At 38.0% G+C, this 19,571-nt stretch overlaps 1 protein-coding gene across 1 annotated transcript; it reads left to right on the top strand.

The window, feature by feature from the left end:
* Positions 1 to 1,985: 1,985 nt before the first annotated feature.
* On the top strand, positions 1,986 to 17,351 carry LOC110859636 (structural maintenance of chromosomes flexible hinge domain-containing protein 1). Its single transcript, XM_035859633.1, has 10 exons — positions 1,986 to 2,180; positions 3,464 to 3,883; positions 6,228 to 7,637; positions 8,407 to 8,988; positions 9,056 to 9,151; positions 10,893 to 11,195; positions 11,313 to 11,451; positions 11,510 to 11,624; positions 12,284 to 14,927; positions 15,992 to 17,351. The coding sequence occupies exons 2-10, from the start codon at positions 3,478 to 3,480 to the stop codon at positions 16,795 to 16,797; spliced, it is 6,501 nt and encodes a 2,166-aa protein (XP_035715526.1). The 5' UTR covers positions 1,986 to 2,180; positions 3,464 to 3,477; the 3' UTR covers positions 16,798 to 17,351.
* The last annotated feature ends 2,220 nt before the right edge of the window (positions 17,352 to 19,571 follow it).

Raw genomic sequence — 19,571 nt, 5'->3', positions numbered from 1 at the left:
TATTTCTCACCCTGGCAAGAATTATGGGATGATTATTTATTAAGAATTTTACCCATTGTAGGAAAAATGAGACCATATCCTATTTCATAGGTACGTACATATGTAGATATAAATTTAACATCAATCCTTCTTCAGATCGATTATTCTATTATCGGTCTGGGCTTCCGAATTCTTTGAGCACACTTCACATGTATCTATGTACATACACACTTATGAATCATGTCACCTCAACTATGTACATAATTCGGTGATCTGCCGCATTCATTGTTTTACTTCTTAAAGTAGGCAAGCCCTGATAAGATAATAAAGTTTAGCTGCCCAGTTTAAATATCAGTGTGTCTCAACTCATACTGGGCTATTCTAATATAAATTCACCTCAAAATTAGCACACGCCTGTGGTATCTCTATACACATAGAAATTCAATTAATTCTAACTCAGCGATGACATTTATGTGCTATCCACCAAATGCAAAGATATACAGTTGCCCATTTGTAAGTCATAACCTGACGGATGTAAACGTTTATGAATATTCTTATCTTGGGTATGTATGTTTTGGAAACTGATACGTTACGTTTACAAGTACCACAATATTTTGAGAGGAGTTAAAAAAACTGAGTTTTTTCGATTCGGATAAGATCGGTGTATGAATCTGGTCAGTTTGCATGATAGATGACAGGCAGATTTTAGGCTATTTGTTTCGCTCTATCCCGAACATCTTGCCTGGATTGGATAGACTCAAACCTGCCATCTGCCAGCAATATTTATTTACAAAGCTTTTCTTACAATCTTTAAACCTTTTCCGGAAACTTGACTTAGACAGTAGAAATCATACTTCGTTATAGAGACCCTAGTCCTCTCAAGTGGCCCGGTTTTCGCAATCCACAAGTGCGGACGGGATGAAGTAGTAGATAAAACCCCCTTCAACTTAAGTTGGTCGTCTTAGCATATTGCCAACGTGCTTACTTTTGCACGCGGAGATCCTGGTTCGATTCTCCCTCAAGAATTACTTTTTGCAGCTAAATATATACTTTGATGGCTTATTAATTTGCAATTATTAAATTTTTTGCTCGATTTAGGTGCTCATGGTGTATATGCGTTTTGTGTAATTTTTGTAAAATGCATATGCAAAATTTCAATTGAATATGACCAGTTTTGACCACACTTACAAGCTTGAAGTTTAAACCGGGTGAAGATGTGCTGCATGGACTTCAGACTCGTAAAAGTTCTGATTTAATGCAGATGTTTTTTAATTATGAGAATTTTGCACAATTAATGTACTTCATTAGCTTAGAGCTATGCACCAGTTAAATAATTAGTTGTGCCACGTACCCAAAATATCTATAGCGGGACAGAACACAGGCTGAATCTACAAAAGCAGATGCATCCTGCCTACATTGACTTTTTAATAACGCAACGTTCCACTTAAATATCGTCATTGGCTGGCTAATTAATGGTATGTAGATACATACGTGGATTTACTACCCAGGAAATATAGCATATAGTAAAACATTTAAACAGAAAATACTGTACATAAGAGTACATATATATCTACACTGTAGATTCTACAGGCACATATTATGTAAGGATGTAGTTGCGAATCTTTTATGTAATGTGACTGCGTATGTACCTGTTCAGTATCATTCAAATGTGAGAAAATTATCGGCATAATCACACATATTTAAACTGAAGGTGATTATATATTTAATCAACTTTATTTTTAAGTGAAATTATTTCTTCGCCAGGTACACACATACGTAAATGTATGTAATCTGTCCACAGCATGGTTTGACTTACAAAATAGTTAATCCCCAATTATCAGTAAATTATACAATTGTATTCTTATCAATCACGCATTCCAGCCGTGTGGAGGTGCAGATAATTTAGGTATTTATTTAGTTATCTCACATTCCGCTGCGTAATCAAATAAGTGGGCACGTATGCACTAAAATTACGTAATTCCTATTCTTCTCTCAGCCAAGACACATTCAAGTGTAACAATACGGATTTAAGTCTTCGTCTAAATAAGGTTGCAGCAACATATTTTTATTTGTATGCTTAGAGTAGGAAATTAAATCAAATTTCACCCGCAGTTACAATCTAACTATTTTAACCTTTCATCAGTCATAATACAAATTCAGTTCTTTAAAACCTAAAATCCCAAAAAAAATCTGACAAATAAGTAAGTTCGCGCATACATACATATATAGAGAATGGAATTAACTCCCCATCAAATAAAATAGTAAATCCCTACAATTAAAAGCAAATTTCCCATCAGAGCGAAAGGATGCTTCCCCCATCAAATCGAATTTCTGTGCCTACAAATAAATTATAAATCCCATCAAAAATAATATTTAAAATACCATGAGCTCAAAGTTATAAAATGATAGATGAGAAACTTGTGAGGGGAAATACCGTAGTTCAGGTTTTTTTGACATTCTCATGTGTACTATCAAGTTCCAATACAATATTTTGTTTTCTTTAGAATATTTTACATTTTCAAAATGGCAGAAAATAGGGCCTAAGTTTTAAATTTTTCAAGGACTGACGTAATAGCGAAGTTGAAAGCATTCAATTTCACAGAGAATTTATATGGACTGAGGTTAGCAAGGTCCCTAGAAAGGAGGAAGCAGAAAATAAAATTAAAGGCGAAAATGAATGGGGTTTTAATCGACGATACCAGTCGAAGGAAAATTGTGTATTTGAATGTTTTTGTCGTCAACAATATGAATGCTCCGAAAATACTACGAAAATAGTTAGGAAAATTAGTTAGGAAATGCTACGAAACGTGATTTGTTTCATTTGCGACCGGAAGCCACGGCACTCCTATAAGGTGTCAAACGAAAGAAAGGACATCCTGCGTTGGCAAAGAAAGCTCTAATTGTTCGATGAATGAGCAGAAAAAGAAAGTTGTTGTAAATAAACGCGAATTTAATTCGTTTGCTAAATATATTCGATTTAATGGGATTTATCATTTATTTGTAGGGATAGAAAATTCGATTTGATGGGACAATCATCCTTTTGCCTTGATGGGGGATATGTATTAATTTGTTGGAAGTTTACATTTTATTTGATGGTGCAATAATATTATTCCTATAGAGAATATTGATGTCAAATTTACTACGGCAAATTTTAGTTTTATTCGACTTCCAAATAGGCAGACGCGTACTATTATTTCTTAAAGTTTTTACAAATTGCGCAAAAATTTGCAACGTGACAATGGTTTAAAATATCTAAGGTGTTGTCTGAATAGAAATATGTAAATTCCACCAGGTAAACTAACATAACCTTTCACACATTTGTTTCCATTTCATTTGGAAGTCTCAATTTCAGTATTTGTACCTGCATGAATTCAAAAACTTAAATATCATTTTTGTACCTGATTTGTTGCACTTTCATGGGCCCAAGAGGATATAATAAGGAATAAATGTTGTTTCATTCATTTATATGTCTTCCTTTCTTCAGGAGCTCCACCAACGATGGCCAGCCAGTCCACCCAAGGACCGGGTGACGTTCGTCAGGTCGACATCATTGTCACCGATCTAAGGGACTCCGTTTACCAGGGGAGGCAGGACAGGACACAGATCGATATCGAATTGAGTGGCGTACACATCAAAAATGCTGATCTTGCCGTATCCTTGGCAAATATTAGAAGATCGCTCGGGTCAAAACTATCCGCGCGGGGGTCGAACCCCTTCAAAATCTGCAACACGGATAAGCAACCGATTGAGTCCATGAAAGTTCAAGGACTCCTCAGTCTACGAAATCTGATCCTTTTGGATGAGGGTCAAACTACTTTTCCAATCGTGTACAAGCAGAGCTGCAGTATTGTTCCACACATCAAAGTGGTTACGAGTCAAGAAGGAAAGTTTTACGGATTGGAAGGTATGTGCATGTGCCAGATTTTGAAAATTACATATCCGCTTATGTATTCATCATCTTCGTCCGACCCGCCGCCCGTTTTGATAACCTTAGAACCAGTTAGCCGGTTTTGACAAAATTTGGTAGAAAGATCTTGTATGTATCTTGAAGCTTCTATAGGTGTCACTCCTGCTTGAGAGTTTACTAACTAGCGTAAAGGCAAACTAAGAGACGTGCGATCCTACAAATCACACTTACTACTCATTTTTGATGAAACTCTTTTCTCGACATATGTATGTACAAACATTTTTCGCCCCGAGCAATTATTTGTGTATATAAATTAATCATACAATAGTACATTTCATACATGTATATAATGAGACATGATTAGTATGAGCATTTAGCTAAAGCGGTTGGCAACCTTGACGTCAGACTTGGATAAACAACGCCCAAAGACATAATATGAACATGATTCTGCACTCTATTTAAGATCCTTCATATTTCGAATTTTGAGAAAAGAAAGTCCTAAATAAAAAGAACTAAATAATTAAAAAATAGTGGAATTTGACATACTTACAACTACCTTGACTACCTTGTTAGTCATGTAGGTTTGCATTTTTTTTGGTAAATATCAAATTTTCTACTGGTCTTGGAATTATTTCAGTAGGTAAAAATGTGATGCCGAAATACCTATATGTACCAAGCTACTGCCATTCGGCATTACTTATCAATACCAGTCCACTATAATCAGACCATTAGTCACATATACTAGGTGGCCCACTGAAACTGTAAGTGAAATGAAACCCTGTGGCTTCAACAGTTTTTATGTTACGAATTTCGAGTTAATTTTAACCGAAAGCCAGTTAATTTCTGAGTAGAAAACAATTTTTAGTTTTCGAAATTTCCTCCCCTGCCATTAATGCAGCGCTGAGGAAACCGCCTGCAGTTCTCCGCTGAAGCACGCACTAATTCCTGGGCAAAGTGTTCCATTCCGTGGTCAAAATTTTTTTTCCGATCTCTACACTTCTACGAGGCTTAGAACACACATTTGCCCCTAACTTTGACCATTTTTCATAATCCGGAGATTCAAATCCAGAAAGTAGAATTACCATTTCCGAGAGGAGGAAAAGTTCGGAATTTTGTTTTTTACCCACGCTTGGGTCATTTTTTGCACTATAAGCTGATTCCTAGTCCTACTGCAAGGTCCAGTCGACTTCAATGAATTGGATCTCACTTAGGGGATGTACCGCGGACTCGAAAACGTATTTTAAGAAATTTGATCCCCCCACCTTCCCCCCATTTTCAACAAAATGTAGAGAAATTGCCCCAATTAGCTCCCACCTGCCAAAATCATCACAAAGCTTGGATAATGTGGCTTTCTGACCTTTTGTCTATGTTGGGGGATGTCTCTGACAGATTTGGCGTAGATAAGGCCAACTCGCTTGTTAAAATATTTTTCCTATGTGAAAATCTCCTCATCTGTAAATAGAATCCTCGTCACTTTTTCTGAGCGTACCGCTTGAAGTCACTCCTGAGTTTCTTTAATCTGGTTTCCCTTTGGGGGATGGTCGGCATGTGGCAAGTACCACATTTCAAAGTCCTAAGTCTAAGGTTCAATTTAAGCACTCATTGAATAATCTGCTTCTACACTGTCAGCTGTGAGGTTGGTTTCCGTTGGAATTTCGTGAATTTCTTCGGATTCCATCCTTCAGCGCCTTCATGATGGGTGTGGTCCTTGTAGGATTTCAAAATTTTTTTCTTCGACTGTTGTTAGTCCACCCCGCCCCCATGAACGTCTTTATAGTCTGTTGGGCTAAATTATACGGCTCGTTCGATTCCTGCCACACTTTTAAAATTCGCCATTTCTCTCCCCATTTTTGTAATGAAAAATTTTCGCCGCCCGCTTCCATTCAACATTTTCCATGCGAATTTGCATTGCAAATAGTAAAAACCTGATTTATGGTACTTATGCAAAATCGCACGGGGAATCCAATGCAATCATCAGATTTTCATTATCTCTGTCGGTTTCGAAGAAAACAGCCACTTACAGTTACAGTGGGCCCAGTATGTAATTACCGTTTGATATTATTATAAAACTGGATTTTTAAGAGTAGAGGTAAGATTAAGCACGCGGGTTATGCTTGAATAGATATTTAGGTAAATTTTGTCAATATCAAAGTACCCCTACCAGAACAAGAAACATTTAGGATTTGACCAGTCGGGGTTACGTGATACTTTGAGAAGTTTACCTAAATTTAAAGTTCCGACCTTCGTGTAGACAATTTTGGTTGCAATATATATCGACATAGAAAGGATTGTTTATATATAAAAAGTCTCTTAAATACAATTGCTATCTCGTTTTTATTAGAACACAACAGGGCTGCCTTCGCTCTTGCCGAACTGGTGGACAATTCCCTCTCCGCCACTGCTAACAACAGCGGGCGAAGGATCATAGAAATCCTGTTTTATGAAAATGGGCCAAATTCCTCCGTAGTCGTTCTGGATAATGGATGCGGTATGAGCTCTGACGAACTTCGTACAAGCTTGAAACATAAGGCTCCAAAAGAAACACGATTGGTAGACGAGTCCCCTCTGGGCTCCCAACAAGACACCACTGACCCTAACGAAGCTACCTACCCCATGTATTTAACTTCCAAGCTCAATAAATTCGGCGCCGGCATGAAAAATGCAATTTTCTCTCTTGGCGGTGATACCACCATTATGACGAAGAGAGCGGAAAGTGAGAGTGTTTGTGAAGTTTCATTCTCCAAAAGTATTTTGGAACAGAAAGAATCGCAGAATCAAGATCCGTGGAAGGCGGATATCTTGACCGGCAAAGTGGCAAAATTAAGAAGCAACACAACCTCTGGAATAATTAAGCAAATCGTTAAGAAGGAGGCACGTAAATCCAGCTTTACACATATTGTCATCCAAAATCTAATGCGAGATGGAGAGGAGTCCTTCCTTCATTTTTTACAACGGATCAAACCCAGTGATACTAGCGGAACCAATCACCCAACAACTATTGAGGAACAACTAGCTCATATTTATCACTACTACGTCCACGGACCCGCAGGAAATGCTGAACCCGAAGAGGAAATCCCGTCAAAATCGATGATTGACATTATTGTCTCCCGATTCAACGGGAAAGGAACCAAAACGTCGTCAACCAACCTTCGCGACGTTTGCTCGGATTTGGAATCGCGTTTCGTTCGCACGGCGTCGACAGACACCTCCCCTTACCGCTTTACAATTCAGTCTCCCCGGGCGCACAAAGTGACAGGAATTATCCGCTACCACCCCTTCGAGTACGACCATGAAACCCTCCCCTCGATCCACAATAGGGTAGCTGATACTAGTCGAGAGGATATTTCGGGACAAAAATTGTTCAGCCTCTGGTGGAATGGACGGCTCATTCCGCAAACATTTTTGCCTGCTGCAAACTGGTGCAGTCCCGCAGACGGGATGAAGCACAGTGACAAACTTTACAAATCATACGGACGAATATCTGGCTCCCTCTTCCTTCACGGGGATAACTGCGAAATAAACGATAATAAACTCAACCTAGTAACAACATCTGGGTTGAAGGACTTACTTACTGAGAGCAAAAGTATTTCAAGTCGTGATATTATATTCCAGGAGATATCTGTAGAAATCGAACCTCCTAATCACTTTCGCGCCAAACGTATTTCCAGCGGAATCAAAACAAGTTTCGAAAAATGGCTCACAAAAAGCCGAGAGTGTGACAGGGAGGTCAAATACTCGACCTTAATAAATGGTAAGGTTCTGAGCTAAATGCACTTATTCATATGGTACTGTATGTATGTATCTGCATTTCTATTTCTATTAGGTCACTGATTTTGGAAATCGTACATGTAAACCTAGGCGTATATATTTACTACATAATATGTATAAATCCACTTTTACTTTCATTAGAAGATGCTGTAAACATGTACGTAGGGGCACAAAGTGATTTTGCGTAAAAAATTGAAGAGGAGGCTTAATTTCGAGCTTTGGTGATTAGTAAATGTTTGTATACGAGCCCCAAGAATATTCTGTTGAAATATCGTTTGCTTTGGTATCGACGTAAAGTATTCAGTATAAAGTATTCAGGTAGGTTATTCTCATTTTAGGAATTTGCATGCACTTATTCATGTATGCAGCTCCGAAATTGGAAAACACTTCAATACATAAATATGAAGTTTTCATAAGAAATATAACACTAATATAGGAAATAGAAAAGTGGATGTTGGATGAGGTGTATGTACGAAATAACTGTTTGTCTATATTGATTCCAATTTTAATCAGGAACATAAATGAGCCAACTACTTACGTATACGTACATAAGTATTTGTGCAGCACTTGGCCCAGAGATTCGATTTTCCCACGACTTGCAAAACCAGACATACCTAAATACATTCATACAAACGTAATAAATACGTCAACATAGACAGTCATCAATCCGTTCACGCCAGTTCTCACTTTTATCTACTTATACTTGTCTCGGTCTGTATAATTTTAGAATTTTCTGTCTGTCTAATTTTCAGATCAAAAGATCACTCTTCCCGACACCGGACCCGAATTATACTACCAATATAAAGTTGCCGAGTGGGAAGGGGTTCGACTAACTGCAGGAAACACAGTAAAAATGAGTAAGCCTAACTCAAGCTCCATAAATAGCTTCGGAAAGATAAAATCATTCTATGTCCACTATCGGAGTTGCCACTGGTTTGAAAAAGATGACGATTATAAGGATGAACCACAACCTTCCGTATTTGCTCCCATATCTTATTTTGGAATCGAACGTCTTCCTGCCGCCTTTTATGTACATGAGGGACAGTCACCAATTGAAGTCGAATCAATGGCATTAATCGACAAAAGTGTGGCCCCTTCGGTTGCCGCACAGCAAATTGAGGCCAAAAGCAATGAACTACAACTCGATTTAAAAATTGTTGATTTCGTACACAAATTAGAAGATAACTTTGAGATCTCGGCAAATGATCACATCTTCGACCCTGTTCGTTTCGACGTTGTCAAAAAAAGCGATGGCACCTCGGTCAAGGGTTTCTTCCCTTTTCATAAGCCAAAGGGGAAAAGAATCATCCTCATTTCAATGATCCATAAACTAGGTTCGTATTTATTTTCTGTTCCACACCTCAATTGAAACTTACTTAGTAAACAAATATTCTTTAATAGATGCTCAGCGCAAACGCCACCTAGTTTACGAGGGAAAAGAAGTTTGCCAATACATGGGAAAATTAAAGCCCAGCGGATACCACTTCAAAGAGCTGGGTAAGTCACAAGTATTTAATTAGTCAATGAAGTGCAGCGAATTTGACGACACTGCTTGTTATTCTATATCAATTTTGTACATATACAGGTAAGTATTTTAATAACTATTTAACTTACCAATGCGACCAATTTAAGCTACAATGCTATTCGTCTCAGAAAATAGGCTTGCGAAGACAAAATTGTTCAAAGCAATTAATTTTGTCTCACAGATATCAAGTACCTGTAGATTTTGTTAGCATACTACATTCAAGGACCGTCATAGAAAAGGGATACATACGGGGGTGATCCCATTTTGATTTAGAAAAACGTACAAGGACTAATATTTCGGAAATATTTTCTTGTATTTTTTGACATTCAAATACATTTAGGAACCTCTGATTTTTTGTAGCTTCCTCAGTCAAGTATTCAATTTATACGAGAGCATCAAAAATTTCCTCGAAAAAACGAGGAAATTTGCGATTTAATTTTACCGTGGCTCAAAAATCTCTTTCGCCTGATCTAAGTTTTCAGTTTTCTAAATCAATAATAGTCGCTAGAGGCAAGGTCTGAACTGTACGGGTGGTGGTTTGCCACTCCGATACGATTTTCATCCGTAGCAGTCCTCGAAGGAAGAGCGGTGTCAAGCGTCGCATTAACGTGTATGAGATGCACCAAACTCTTTTCTGTGACTACACATCTCTATTCAAAGGTCAGACGCAGCTTCTTCAAAATTTTTGCATATGTTGCACAATTTATCGTAGTATTTGTAAAAAATAATTTGAAGAGAAGAATATTCATCGCATCTAAGGAAACAATCAGCATCCACATCTTGACCGATTTTTTAGGTTTTGCCTCCGCCGGGTGTGTTGAACGCTGGTGCGTCCATTGTGAAGATATTTGTTTCTTCTGTGCTTCATAATAATAAAGCCAGGTCCCATCCCTACTCCCATCCCTACTCCATATATGCACAGTATTTTAATTGTCATTGGAAAGGTCCACATTTCCTTCGCACATATGATACGAGTTAATTTTTGAGACGGTAAAAGTAAATTAAGAACCCAGCGGGCGGATGTCTTTTTCATTCCCACATCCTCAATTAACTTGGAATAAATTGTTGTTTTTGGAATGCATATATATGTAGCTAGTTGAGACATTCTCGATCTCCAGTTGGACATGTCCAGTATTGGCAATTTCAGAAGGTTTTCATTGGAACTCACTGTTTTCGGACGTTTTGGAGTTTCCAGGTGCAGCACTGATTTCTAACCCCTTATTAATTTATTCACAGAGTTGCATATAGTGTGTCTTGAAGGTCACCCTTCACCCTGCACTTTAAGCATACGGTCATAAATCTGCGCCACAGATTGTCCCTCGAGCGACGGAAACCGTGTGACGCCATTATGCTTTATTTGGAAATCTGTCATTTTTCTCGTCGAGGTAATTTTTGATAATTCATAGCTAATTCAGTTTTTTAGGTACCGAAATGAAAAAAATCACACATTTCTAAGTCTTTTCAAGGTTCATTAAAATGGAAAAATTTTGTTCGAAAACTACCTCCTTCATAGTTTTTCTAAATCAATATGGGATGACCTACATACATAGATTGTGGCTTTTCATAACCCTCGTCTTATAATATTTCGAAACATTCATATTAAAATTTTATCTGTTCAAAGTATATCAAGTTGATGGCAGACATACCGACAAATTGATCGTATTAAATTTGTTGGTAGCTATGTATTTACCTTTTAATTATATATCTCTACAGATACCAAGCATGGGAAATGTGACCAAATTGGGAAATATATTCTAAGCTTTCGTTCTTACATTGTAATTTCCACCGGATCTTCGCCTAAACATGGGACAACATCAACAGGAGGCCTACAGAGAGCAGCCACGCCTAGGTTGCCAGCAGCTGATTCTCCCTACGAGATCGAATGGGACCAGCCAGTAGATTCTAGGGGCAGAAAGATACTCAACGTTGACGGTGCGCAAATACGGATGCCGTACTTAGAGTTCAATTTTTCCGTTGTTGCCGGGCCTCCAGCCGAGTTCAAGATGGACGAGCTTAGTACGTATTTCAGATAGTGGTTGTAGAATTTACCACATTGTGACTACCGTGCATTTAAATGTGATAACATTTAAAACATGGTTTATAGATCTAATTATAATGTTCATACGTATGAAGGTACCCAACATCTTACTATCGGGGTGAGATTCAAAATTAGTTTTACCTGTACGGATGCCAGCGGAAATTCCGTTACTGGAGAAAGCCTGGAGGTTGCAGCTGCCTTGTTGGTTGAGCCGAAGATCACTTTCTTGATCAAGTAAAAATTGCATTAGATTGACGCCTTTGATAATCTTACATTCAACTATATTCTGTAGGAACCACGTTGATTCTCAACTTTCTTTCACATTTGGGGAGTTGTGTGTCGACGGTGATAAATTAGTTATTAACGACGTAGTCACGATGGGACACCTGAATAACAAGGAATGTAAGGTGAGCCTATGCTAATGTAGAAACTTGACGTATCTTATCCCCGTAATATGCTCTTGTTATGGAGAAAAGTCATATTAACCTAAGTACATGTATTAGGTAACCTATGTAACTTCATTCCAATTTTTATATATATGGTATGTATCTGTGTCCAACCGGCTTCATGTTCAAGTCATGCTTGCGTCAGCGTATTAATTTCTAGTTAACAAGTTTGCTGAGTATTTGTCATACTATGATTTCTCTAGAGTATCTTCTATAAATGGGTTTAATTAACTTCAGCTCAATGTGGTACTTGTAAATATTGTGGATTTACTGACATCCGTGATTTTATATTGTTAGTCTTTATGGCCCAAGATGAACCTAGTTGGTATAGGCTTATATACTGAAAAATTGCTAATTGCTAGTCGCCCTCATATTTTTGCGCTATCATACGGACAAATATTGCTATCAGGAATCCCGAATGGGGTTCCCCTTAAATTGCTGGGGATGTGTGCACTTTATAACTTAATTGAGTTATCTCGTCATTTATATATTTTATGAGGAATAATGTGTATGGTCTTTATCTTTGACTATTTCCAACTTGCTTCATTAACACATTCCGTATGCTTCATACGTTCACCTAACCTACTTCCGTACTTATTTTTGTTCTTATCTATATCTAGTATGGCAAACTTCAAGTTGAATTTACAATGAACTCAGACAACGCGAAATCCTGCTCACGTAAAGTTAGTGTCTATCCTGGGATCCCTGTCCGAATTGAGTCCCTCCAACAATCTGTGCAAGTGGAGAACGGATCCAAGCCAAGTTTAATCTGTCGTGTAGTAGATTGTGGGGGTAATGTTGTCTATGTCGACAAGGATAAACCAATCTTGCTGGACTGTGTCATTTCTAAAATTAATGGAGAACCTGTTCTAAAGAGTAAATTCCTGGCGACACAAGATCACCCTCAGAAATTGGAGGGCGGAATTTGTTTGCCGGAACTAAGAAATTCTTCCGCCGGATCTCAGATTGCATTAAACTGTCAAATTATGTACAGTACTTTAGACCCCGTCACTGTAACACTTCAAATGATACCCAGCACTGGCCCACAAGTTATTCGCATTTACTTAACAAGGAAACATAATTCTGTTGAAGAACAGACAATGGAAATATATGACGAATCTTCACAGGAGGTAAACATTGGGGAGGAATTAACATTCAGTTACAAAATACTAGATGGAACTGGAAAAGAAATTAAATTCAATCCTACCCTCTACAAAATTAAAGCTAGTTGGGCGAAGAATCTAGTGACTGATGAACACATGCTGAAGTACAAGGTCCCCAACCAACTGATTCACGGGAAAGAATTTGTAACCAAATTATCACTTCTTGGCGACAAATATGGAGAAATAATAAGCCATTCTTTTAGCTTAACATCCCTGCCTGGGGAGCCTGCCAGCCTGCGTGTAAGGGTTGTCGGAGCTAGGCCACGTGAAGTTATCAACGTCCCCATGGGAAATAAACTACCAGACTTAATTGGTAATATCACAGATGGCAATGGTAATATGATCAGCGTACTAGATAAGGATCAACTAGAACGCGATTTGGACATTTCGGTAAACGAATTAAAAGTTATCCCGGAAATTGTGTGCTTAAACAATACGGAAGGCTCTTTCGTAATAAGAAATGCGGATATTCAGCCAAATCAAAACGCTCCACGAAAGCTTGGAAATATCGACTTGACTGTTATTTATAAAGAAGAATTTTCTTCTACTATTCAACTAAACATCGTTCCTGGACCACCCGTGGGACTAGTTTTCATTCTGAATGGGCAACAGCAAGATCAGAGGGGAATATTCAGCACCCCAAATGGATCACAAATTACTACATGTGCTCGACTGGTTGACAGGTTTGGGAATTTCACCAGAACCGAAACTCCTATCACAGTAAAACTAAACTGCTTACCAACGACGGATTGGGTTGACCAGGGGCGAACACCTAATACCTTCATAATATCAGAGGATAACGACGGCAGAGCAGATTTCCACACAATTACAGCTCAGGTAAAACCAGGCATTAAGCCAAAATTGGATGGTAGCTGTAAGCTGAAGGATTGCACCGGAAACTGTTACGGGGGACCCTTAAGCCTTAAGGTTGAAGCTGATTTTGATGGTAAGCAGATATCAGACATTTGCAAGCTACACCTCACATGTCGCTCGGACATACCGAGTAAGTTAATCCCAGAAGACGCTGGAAGTCAGGGATCTTTTACGTATCAAAGCGGTTCAAATTTCGATCACTTAACGGTACCTTTGCAATCAGAAGATGGCAGTATGTACAAGCAAGCGGAAATAAATGCGCTAACCCTAAGCCTTACTCCGCTCGGCGAAAACAATCCAGCACCTCATGAAATCATCGACATACAAGCTGACAAAGTGCGTGAAGGCATCTACACTTTTGGGCAGGTTCCAACCAAGGCTGGGGTTTATACCACAAATTTGATTTACCGTTTCGGAAGTACACAAATTACGGAAATATTTAAACCATTGCACGTTACCCCTGGGCCGTGCCATGCGCTTCTGCCACATCCCATGCCGACGAACTTATCGGCATCAAACCATCCAGAAAATTGTGAAAATAGAGTAATCTGTTATAACCTAAAACTCGTAGTACGCGACCAGTATAGCAATCCTATTTGGACAGATGAAGATAACCATACAGTTGAAGGTTACGTTAGGATGGAGTTCAGGGGAGCGTTACAACTAGAACATCTTGAAAACCATGTAAATCTTGCATCCGGCTTACCAATAAAAAATGGGTGCGTACTTATTCAAAAATTATCACTTCTTCCAAACCTCGCCCTACCCAACGGCTCTCAGCAAACAATACACTTCATTGCACGAATGATAGACGAGTCAGAATTTGTCTTCCCCTTGGAGTTTACATTCTATAACAGTGCTCAGGAACTGCAAGCTTGCCGAAAATTGGCGAACGACATTTCTGCTTTGGACAAGCTGATAGGCAGTAATGAGGGACGTGTTCAAGATTTGTGTAGACAGATAAATGCAATTGACCAAAAAATTAAGCCACTAAGAGACGCAAAACGAACCTGGGTTGATCAGTTAAAGCTCCACGCTCCGACCAGGTATGTGGCAGCATTGACAACATCCAAAGACATAATTCACCTTGTAGCCAATGATGCACGGAAGGAGAAGGATCTTGAAAGTAAACGAAAAAAGTGCAACGTCCCAGCAGGTCCTGCAGATGGTCAACCAGGAGTTTTAGGAACGATTGGGTTATTAGCGGAAATAAAGCCCCAAACGCAGGGTAAGGAATCCAACATATTTAACCGTGATTGCCAATTTATCCATTTACCTAATACGCCATTAAGTGCTATAGCTCATCTATCAAATCGGCGGCCTTTTTTGTGTGGCATCCTTCTGGAATGCAAGCCAAAGTTTTAATAGATTAACTACATTTCATCTATTAAAACTTCGTTATATATATATAACGAGTATCCCATACGTGTGTACATATGCATCATTTACTAGCATATCTATGTAATAAATAATAATAGACTGCTCCTTCACATTCCGCAGGGACGGATTTAAGTCCATAATTTGTTTATCCAATCCACTTCTCTTCACCATAAATATACTGTTTTCACCAATCATTCAAAATTTTGTTTGAATAATTTCTATAAATATTCTAATAAAATTCCAGTTTTGTCATAGATTTTACAATCGTATACATTTGATTTTTAGAAAGACATCTAAAGTTATCATGTTTTGGGGAATCTTGGTCTTTCAAATCAAATCCTAGATTTTCCTATTCTAATATTTCAGACACTTTTCCAAACTTTCTTTTAAAAAAACACGTACTGCAAATTTCCAAGATTTCAAAATTTTCGGATTGTCCCTAAAACTATGACAATGAAATCTCTGAAATTGTAAACTTTATGACAAGGCAGATATTTGCTTAGGCTTGATATGGACTGCAATTTGGGAAAATCTATGAATAACTTGTTACAGCAGTGAATTCTTTGGTGGAGAAGTATCATGGGTTTTATTTCTATCATGAAAAAAACGTTCTATGGTAAAATCTTACCCATATTATAGATGTACCTCAAATTCAACAATATTGAATTCGGTGCCGTTTGAACCAATCTGACAAGGCTCCCTCGTGAGTATCAAATACGAATCTTCAAAATATTGTATTCTCAGGTTGACGGTAGAAATGTACCAGTTGTTTCTTTTTAATATATATTTACATGCCTAACTTTAATCGCCACCGTGGGGGAAACGAGAATATCTTCTGTAAAAATATGAAACCTGCCTATTGCACATACCAATTTCTAATGTCTATGAATAACGTGCCCTATCTTTATATAGATGAGTACACCCCCGAGGATGCAAACATACAACGGGTTCTCTCCTGGCATTTACAAAATAAATTGACGGTCACCGTGACCGAAACTGCGGCCAAAGGTCACGAACTTGAGGAACGCTATAAGGACGATCCATTTATGTTGTTAGATATAATCAAGGATCATCCACCCTGGGACAATAACCTTCATGGAGAAGGAAATCCAATATATGCACATAGGTTGCTTCAATTTACAAACCCATCGCCCAAGGCCCAAGAATTGACTAAAAAAGTGTTTAACAAGGTCCTCGGCGACACTATAATAATAGATAATATCGAAAGTGCGACGAAGTATATGGGGTTACGTAACGCCTCAGGAGCGCCTGCGTGTCCCACTATACTCACCAGGGATGGGCGGCGGCTTTATGGAGACGGAATAATTGGGGGTAAGTCGACCCGGGCACCTCCCCAAAATCGCTATATGTTCGGATTAGCCCCGACCAGTGAGCTTGTTCAGATTCGAGAACGGTTGAAAATCCTGCCTTCATTGAAGAAGGCGATGGAGGGCCTGGAGAATGCCGAAAGGGTGGACGGACCAGAGAATGCGGCTCTGAGGGAGGATGTGGACAAACTGCGAACTGAGATTAATAAGCTTGAAATGCAACGAGCAGAATTGAAAAAGAAGTTGAACCATCTGACGGATCAAAGTTCTAAAGGGTTACCAACACAACAAGGGCCGACCCCTGCTTCGTCACCGGTGACGAGATCAAGCCCAAAGAACTCCAGTGCGAGGAATGGACAACCCAAGGCAAAACGAGGGAGGTACAAGTAATTGGTAATTACTTGTACATCACTCATATATGTAGGAGCATTCTTTACGACGGTGGGAATTAAGAAAATGTTAGACATTTTGATGGAAGACGTGTTTCGCTCCTTTAAATTATTTAGGGATAATTAAATATATCTTGAAAAAGCAACAAAGAAAAAGGTAAAATGGTTAACTTTTACAATTATTTTCGTTCCATACTATCCACAAATAAGAACACCGGATTGAATATTGAGTAATTTTAAGTAGGGTCAGAGCGTATTAGTGTGGACACTTTTTTGAAGATTAAAATTACTAAATTCAATAAAAACAGTTTTGTATTAAAAATAATTATTTTGAAATTTTTTTATGATGAAGTAACTAGTTGACATTATTTTAGGAGAACAAAATTTTGGAAAATATTATTGGAAATAATAGATATTAATTTTTGAAAATATAAAAATAGGTGTCCACACTAACCTCACCATGTTGGCTTAGTGTGGACACTCTAACTTGTTAACATGGGGATTCCACTGTCCACACTAACCCCTTTTCAAAAAATGCTTTTTAAATTAAAAAATTTTCAAAGAATTTATTTGGGATGAAAGCGATTTTTATATTTTTTCAAATTCATAAGTCAGAACAATAAGGAACTGAAGTATGATGTGAATTTTTTTATTTTGAAAAAATGTAATGTTTTCTCATCGAAAACGTCACTGTCCACAATTACCTCGTGTCCACACTAATACGCCCCGACCCTATAAATGAAAGCATGTACTCTGTGAAAATGCATAAATATATATAAACGATATGTACTAAGTTAGTTCCTGTTTTTAGTTCCGAGTTTTCAGTGTTTTGTGAGAAAAATAAAAATCCGTGGTGCTATTGAATAAATATGTTTTTAGATATACGTATATATTTACTTTTCTTTCCACCTATGATGGGAAAGAGGAGTGTATGTGGTAGGTATTTCAAGGGTGCTGACACAGCCTACCGAGTCACTCAGGTACCTACGTAGGTACGCAGGTACCTACCTATGCACTTACACATTTACATACATGGACCGTGCTACTCTTAACTTCCTATAATTAAGTAATTATTACCCCTCAACCTTACCCAACCCAACCCTTACCCGATGATCCCAGCTCCGTTGTCCGATGTAGTGACGAGATGATAGTAATATAAGTGGGTGAGGGTGGTGATTAATAAATAATGAGACGACGGAAATATATTCGAGAGCCATGATTTATTTGCTGCTTCCAGGTTCCGCTCCACACAACTACTGACTATTATATTCCTCTCTGTCGCCTATTCTTGTCCACTTACTCTATTTACTGCGCACACTCGTGCCACCATTATTATTACTTGTTCTCTTAACGTATGCATACCTATATTACTGGCTAAGCCTACGACCTGATACTATCCAGTGCTTTAAGGATTAAACTTTAATCACAAATATGCAACTCCTTTTTGCATTCCAGATATTTCACAAAATAGTTCCTACAAAACTTGTAGAAAAAAATACAGAATAAGTATAATTTTAGATGCAACACAGAATAAACTATGAACAGCATGATGTCCTCGTCACACGTCATGAACTTTTAATTTAGAATTCTTTTCACTAATTTCATTTATCTTGTGGATCTGTTAGTTGCAGAGAAAAACATGCATGTGTATAATCCATATCTGCAGCCCAAATATTTCAAAAGTCTTACCAACTTGTCCAGGTTGACCAACTTATCGACACATCGGATCATCATATCATTCGTGACTGGCTCATATTTTGTCAACTCGTCCACATTTTCTTGAATAAAGTTTGGAATTGTGGTTTCCAGAAGGGATTGCAGTTCTTCTCTGGTCTTAAGCCTTCCCTGATCCACACTTGCGTTAAGAGGACACTAAAGAAAAATCTTTGAGACATCTTTCATATAGTTTATCCATGTAGCAATTATGACCATCCGTGTCACATACTTGCATAATATTTTAAGTAAAACGCTCAACTAACGTGACATTACTACCTCTATAACATGATGTTCATAATCGGCTGCGAGATGTACAGCATATCCCAGCAACTGGGACAGTTTTTCCACGCCAGATATATTAAACCTGATATTTCCCCGGATTCCAACTCCTTCTAGGATTTTATGCAACCTCGTCAATTTTCTTTTCTATTTCCAATTGCCTTGTGTAACTATCCTGTGTCAGACCAAGGAAATAATTACATTTATTTTTGAAGTCCACTGAATTAGCTTTAGTAGGTCTTTCCCTAAAATGTGAAACTGATTGTTGAATAAACTTAGAAAACTGAGTAGAATTACAGGTCCACAATGGCCTGTAATTGTACTTTATCATTAATTCTAACCGAGCCTTTGACACACAGCACCGTGCGACGGATTGAACTTTTTGTGGCCACGCGCATTTTCAACTTTCCCGTAAGGATATCATGTGTTCTCTATATCTCTGTTATTCCCCATAATATCCATTCCTGGTAAGTACTAAAAAAAGTTCAAAAAATTAGAATTATTTTGATAAAAAAAAATTCTGCTATAAGTTTATACTTTTGGCATGAGCGGGGTTCAAAGTTGGGATTTACAAGGGTAGTGTCACAAGTGATAATCGCGGATTTCACATACAACACATCAAAATGAACACAATATTTGTTATAATGAACTGAAATTAACTGAAATGTGATTACTAGTCATAATACATGATATTATAGCACGATAATGCAATGTTCGCCCGATTTTGGTAAAAAAATAAATATTGGAAAAATAAATTATATTTGTGTCATATATGATTAA

This window comes from Folsomia candida, unplaced genomic scaffold (genome assembly GCF_002217175.1).
Source record: "Folsomia candida strain VU population unplaced genomic scaffold, ASM221717v1 Fcan01_Sc027, whole genome shotgun sequence".
Classification (NCBI taxonomy): Eukaryota; Metazoa; Arthropoda; class Collembola; order Entomobryomorpha; family Isotomidae; genus Folsomia; species Folsomia candida.
This window is presented reverse-complemented; position numbering and strand designations above follow the sequence as displayed.

Excerpts from the sequence above, each read along its gene's own strand:
- LOC110859636 (XM_035859633.1), top strand. The coding sequence starts at position 3,478 with ATGGCCAGCCAGTCCACCCAAGGACCGGGTGACGTTCGTCAGGTCGAC. Across the intron at positions 9,152-10,892 it reads ATACCACTTCAAAGAGCTGG|ATACCAAGCATGGGAAATGT; the intron begins GTAAGTCACAAG and ends ATATCTCTACAG. Across the intron at positions 11,196-11,312 it reads GTTCAAGATGGACGAGCTTA|GTACCCAACATCTTACTATC; the intron begins GTACGTATTTCA and ends ATACGTATGAAG.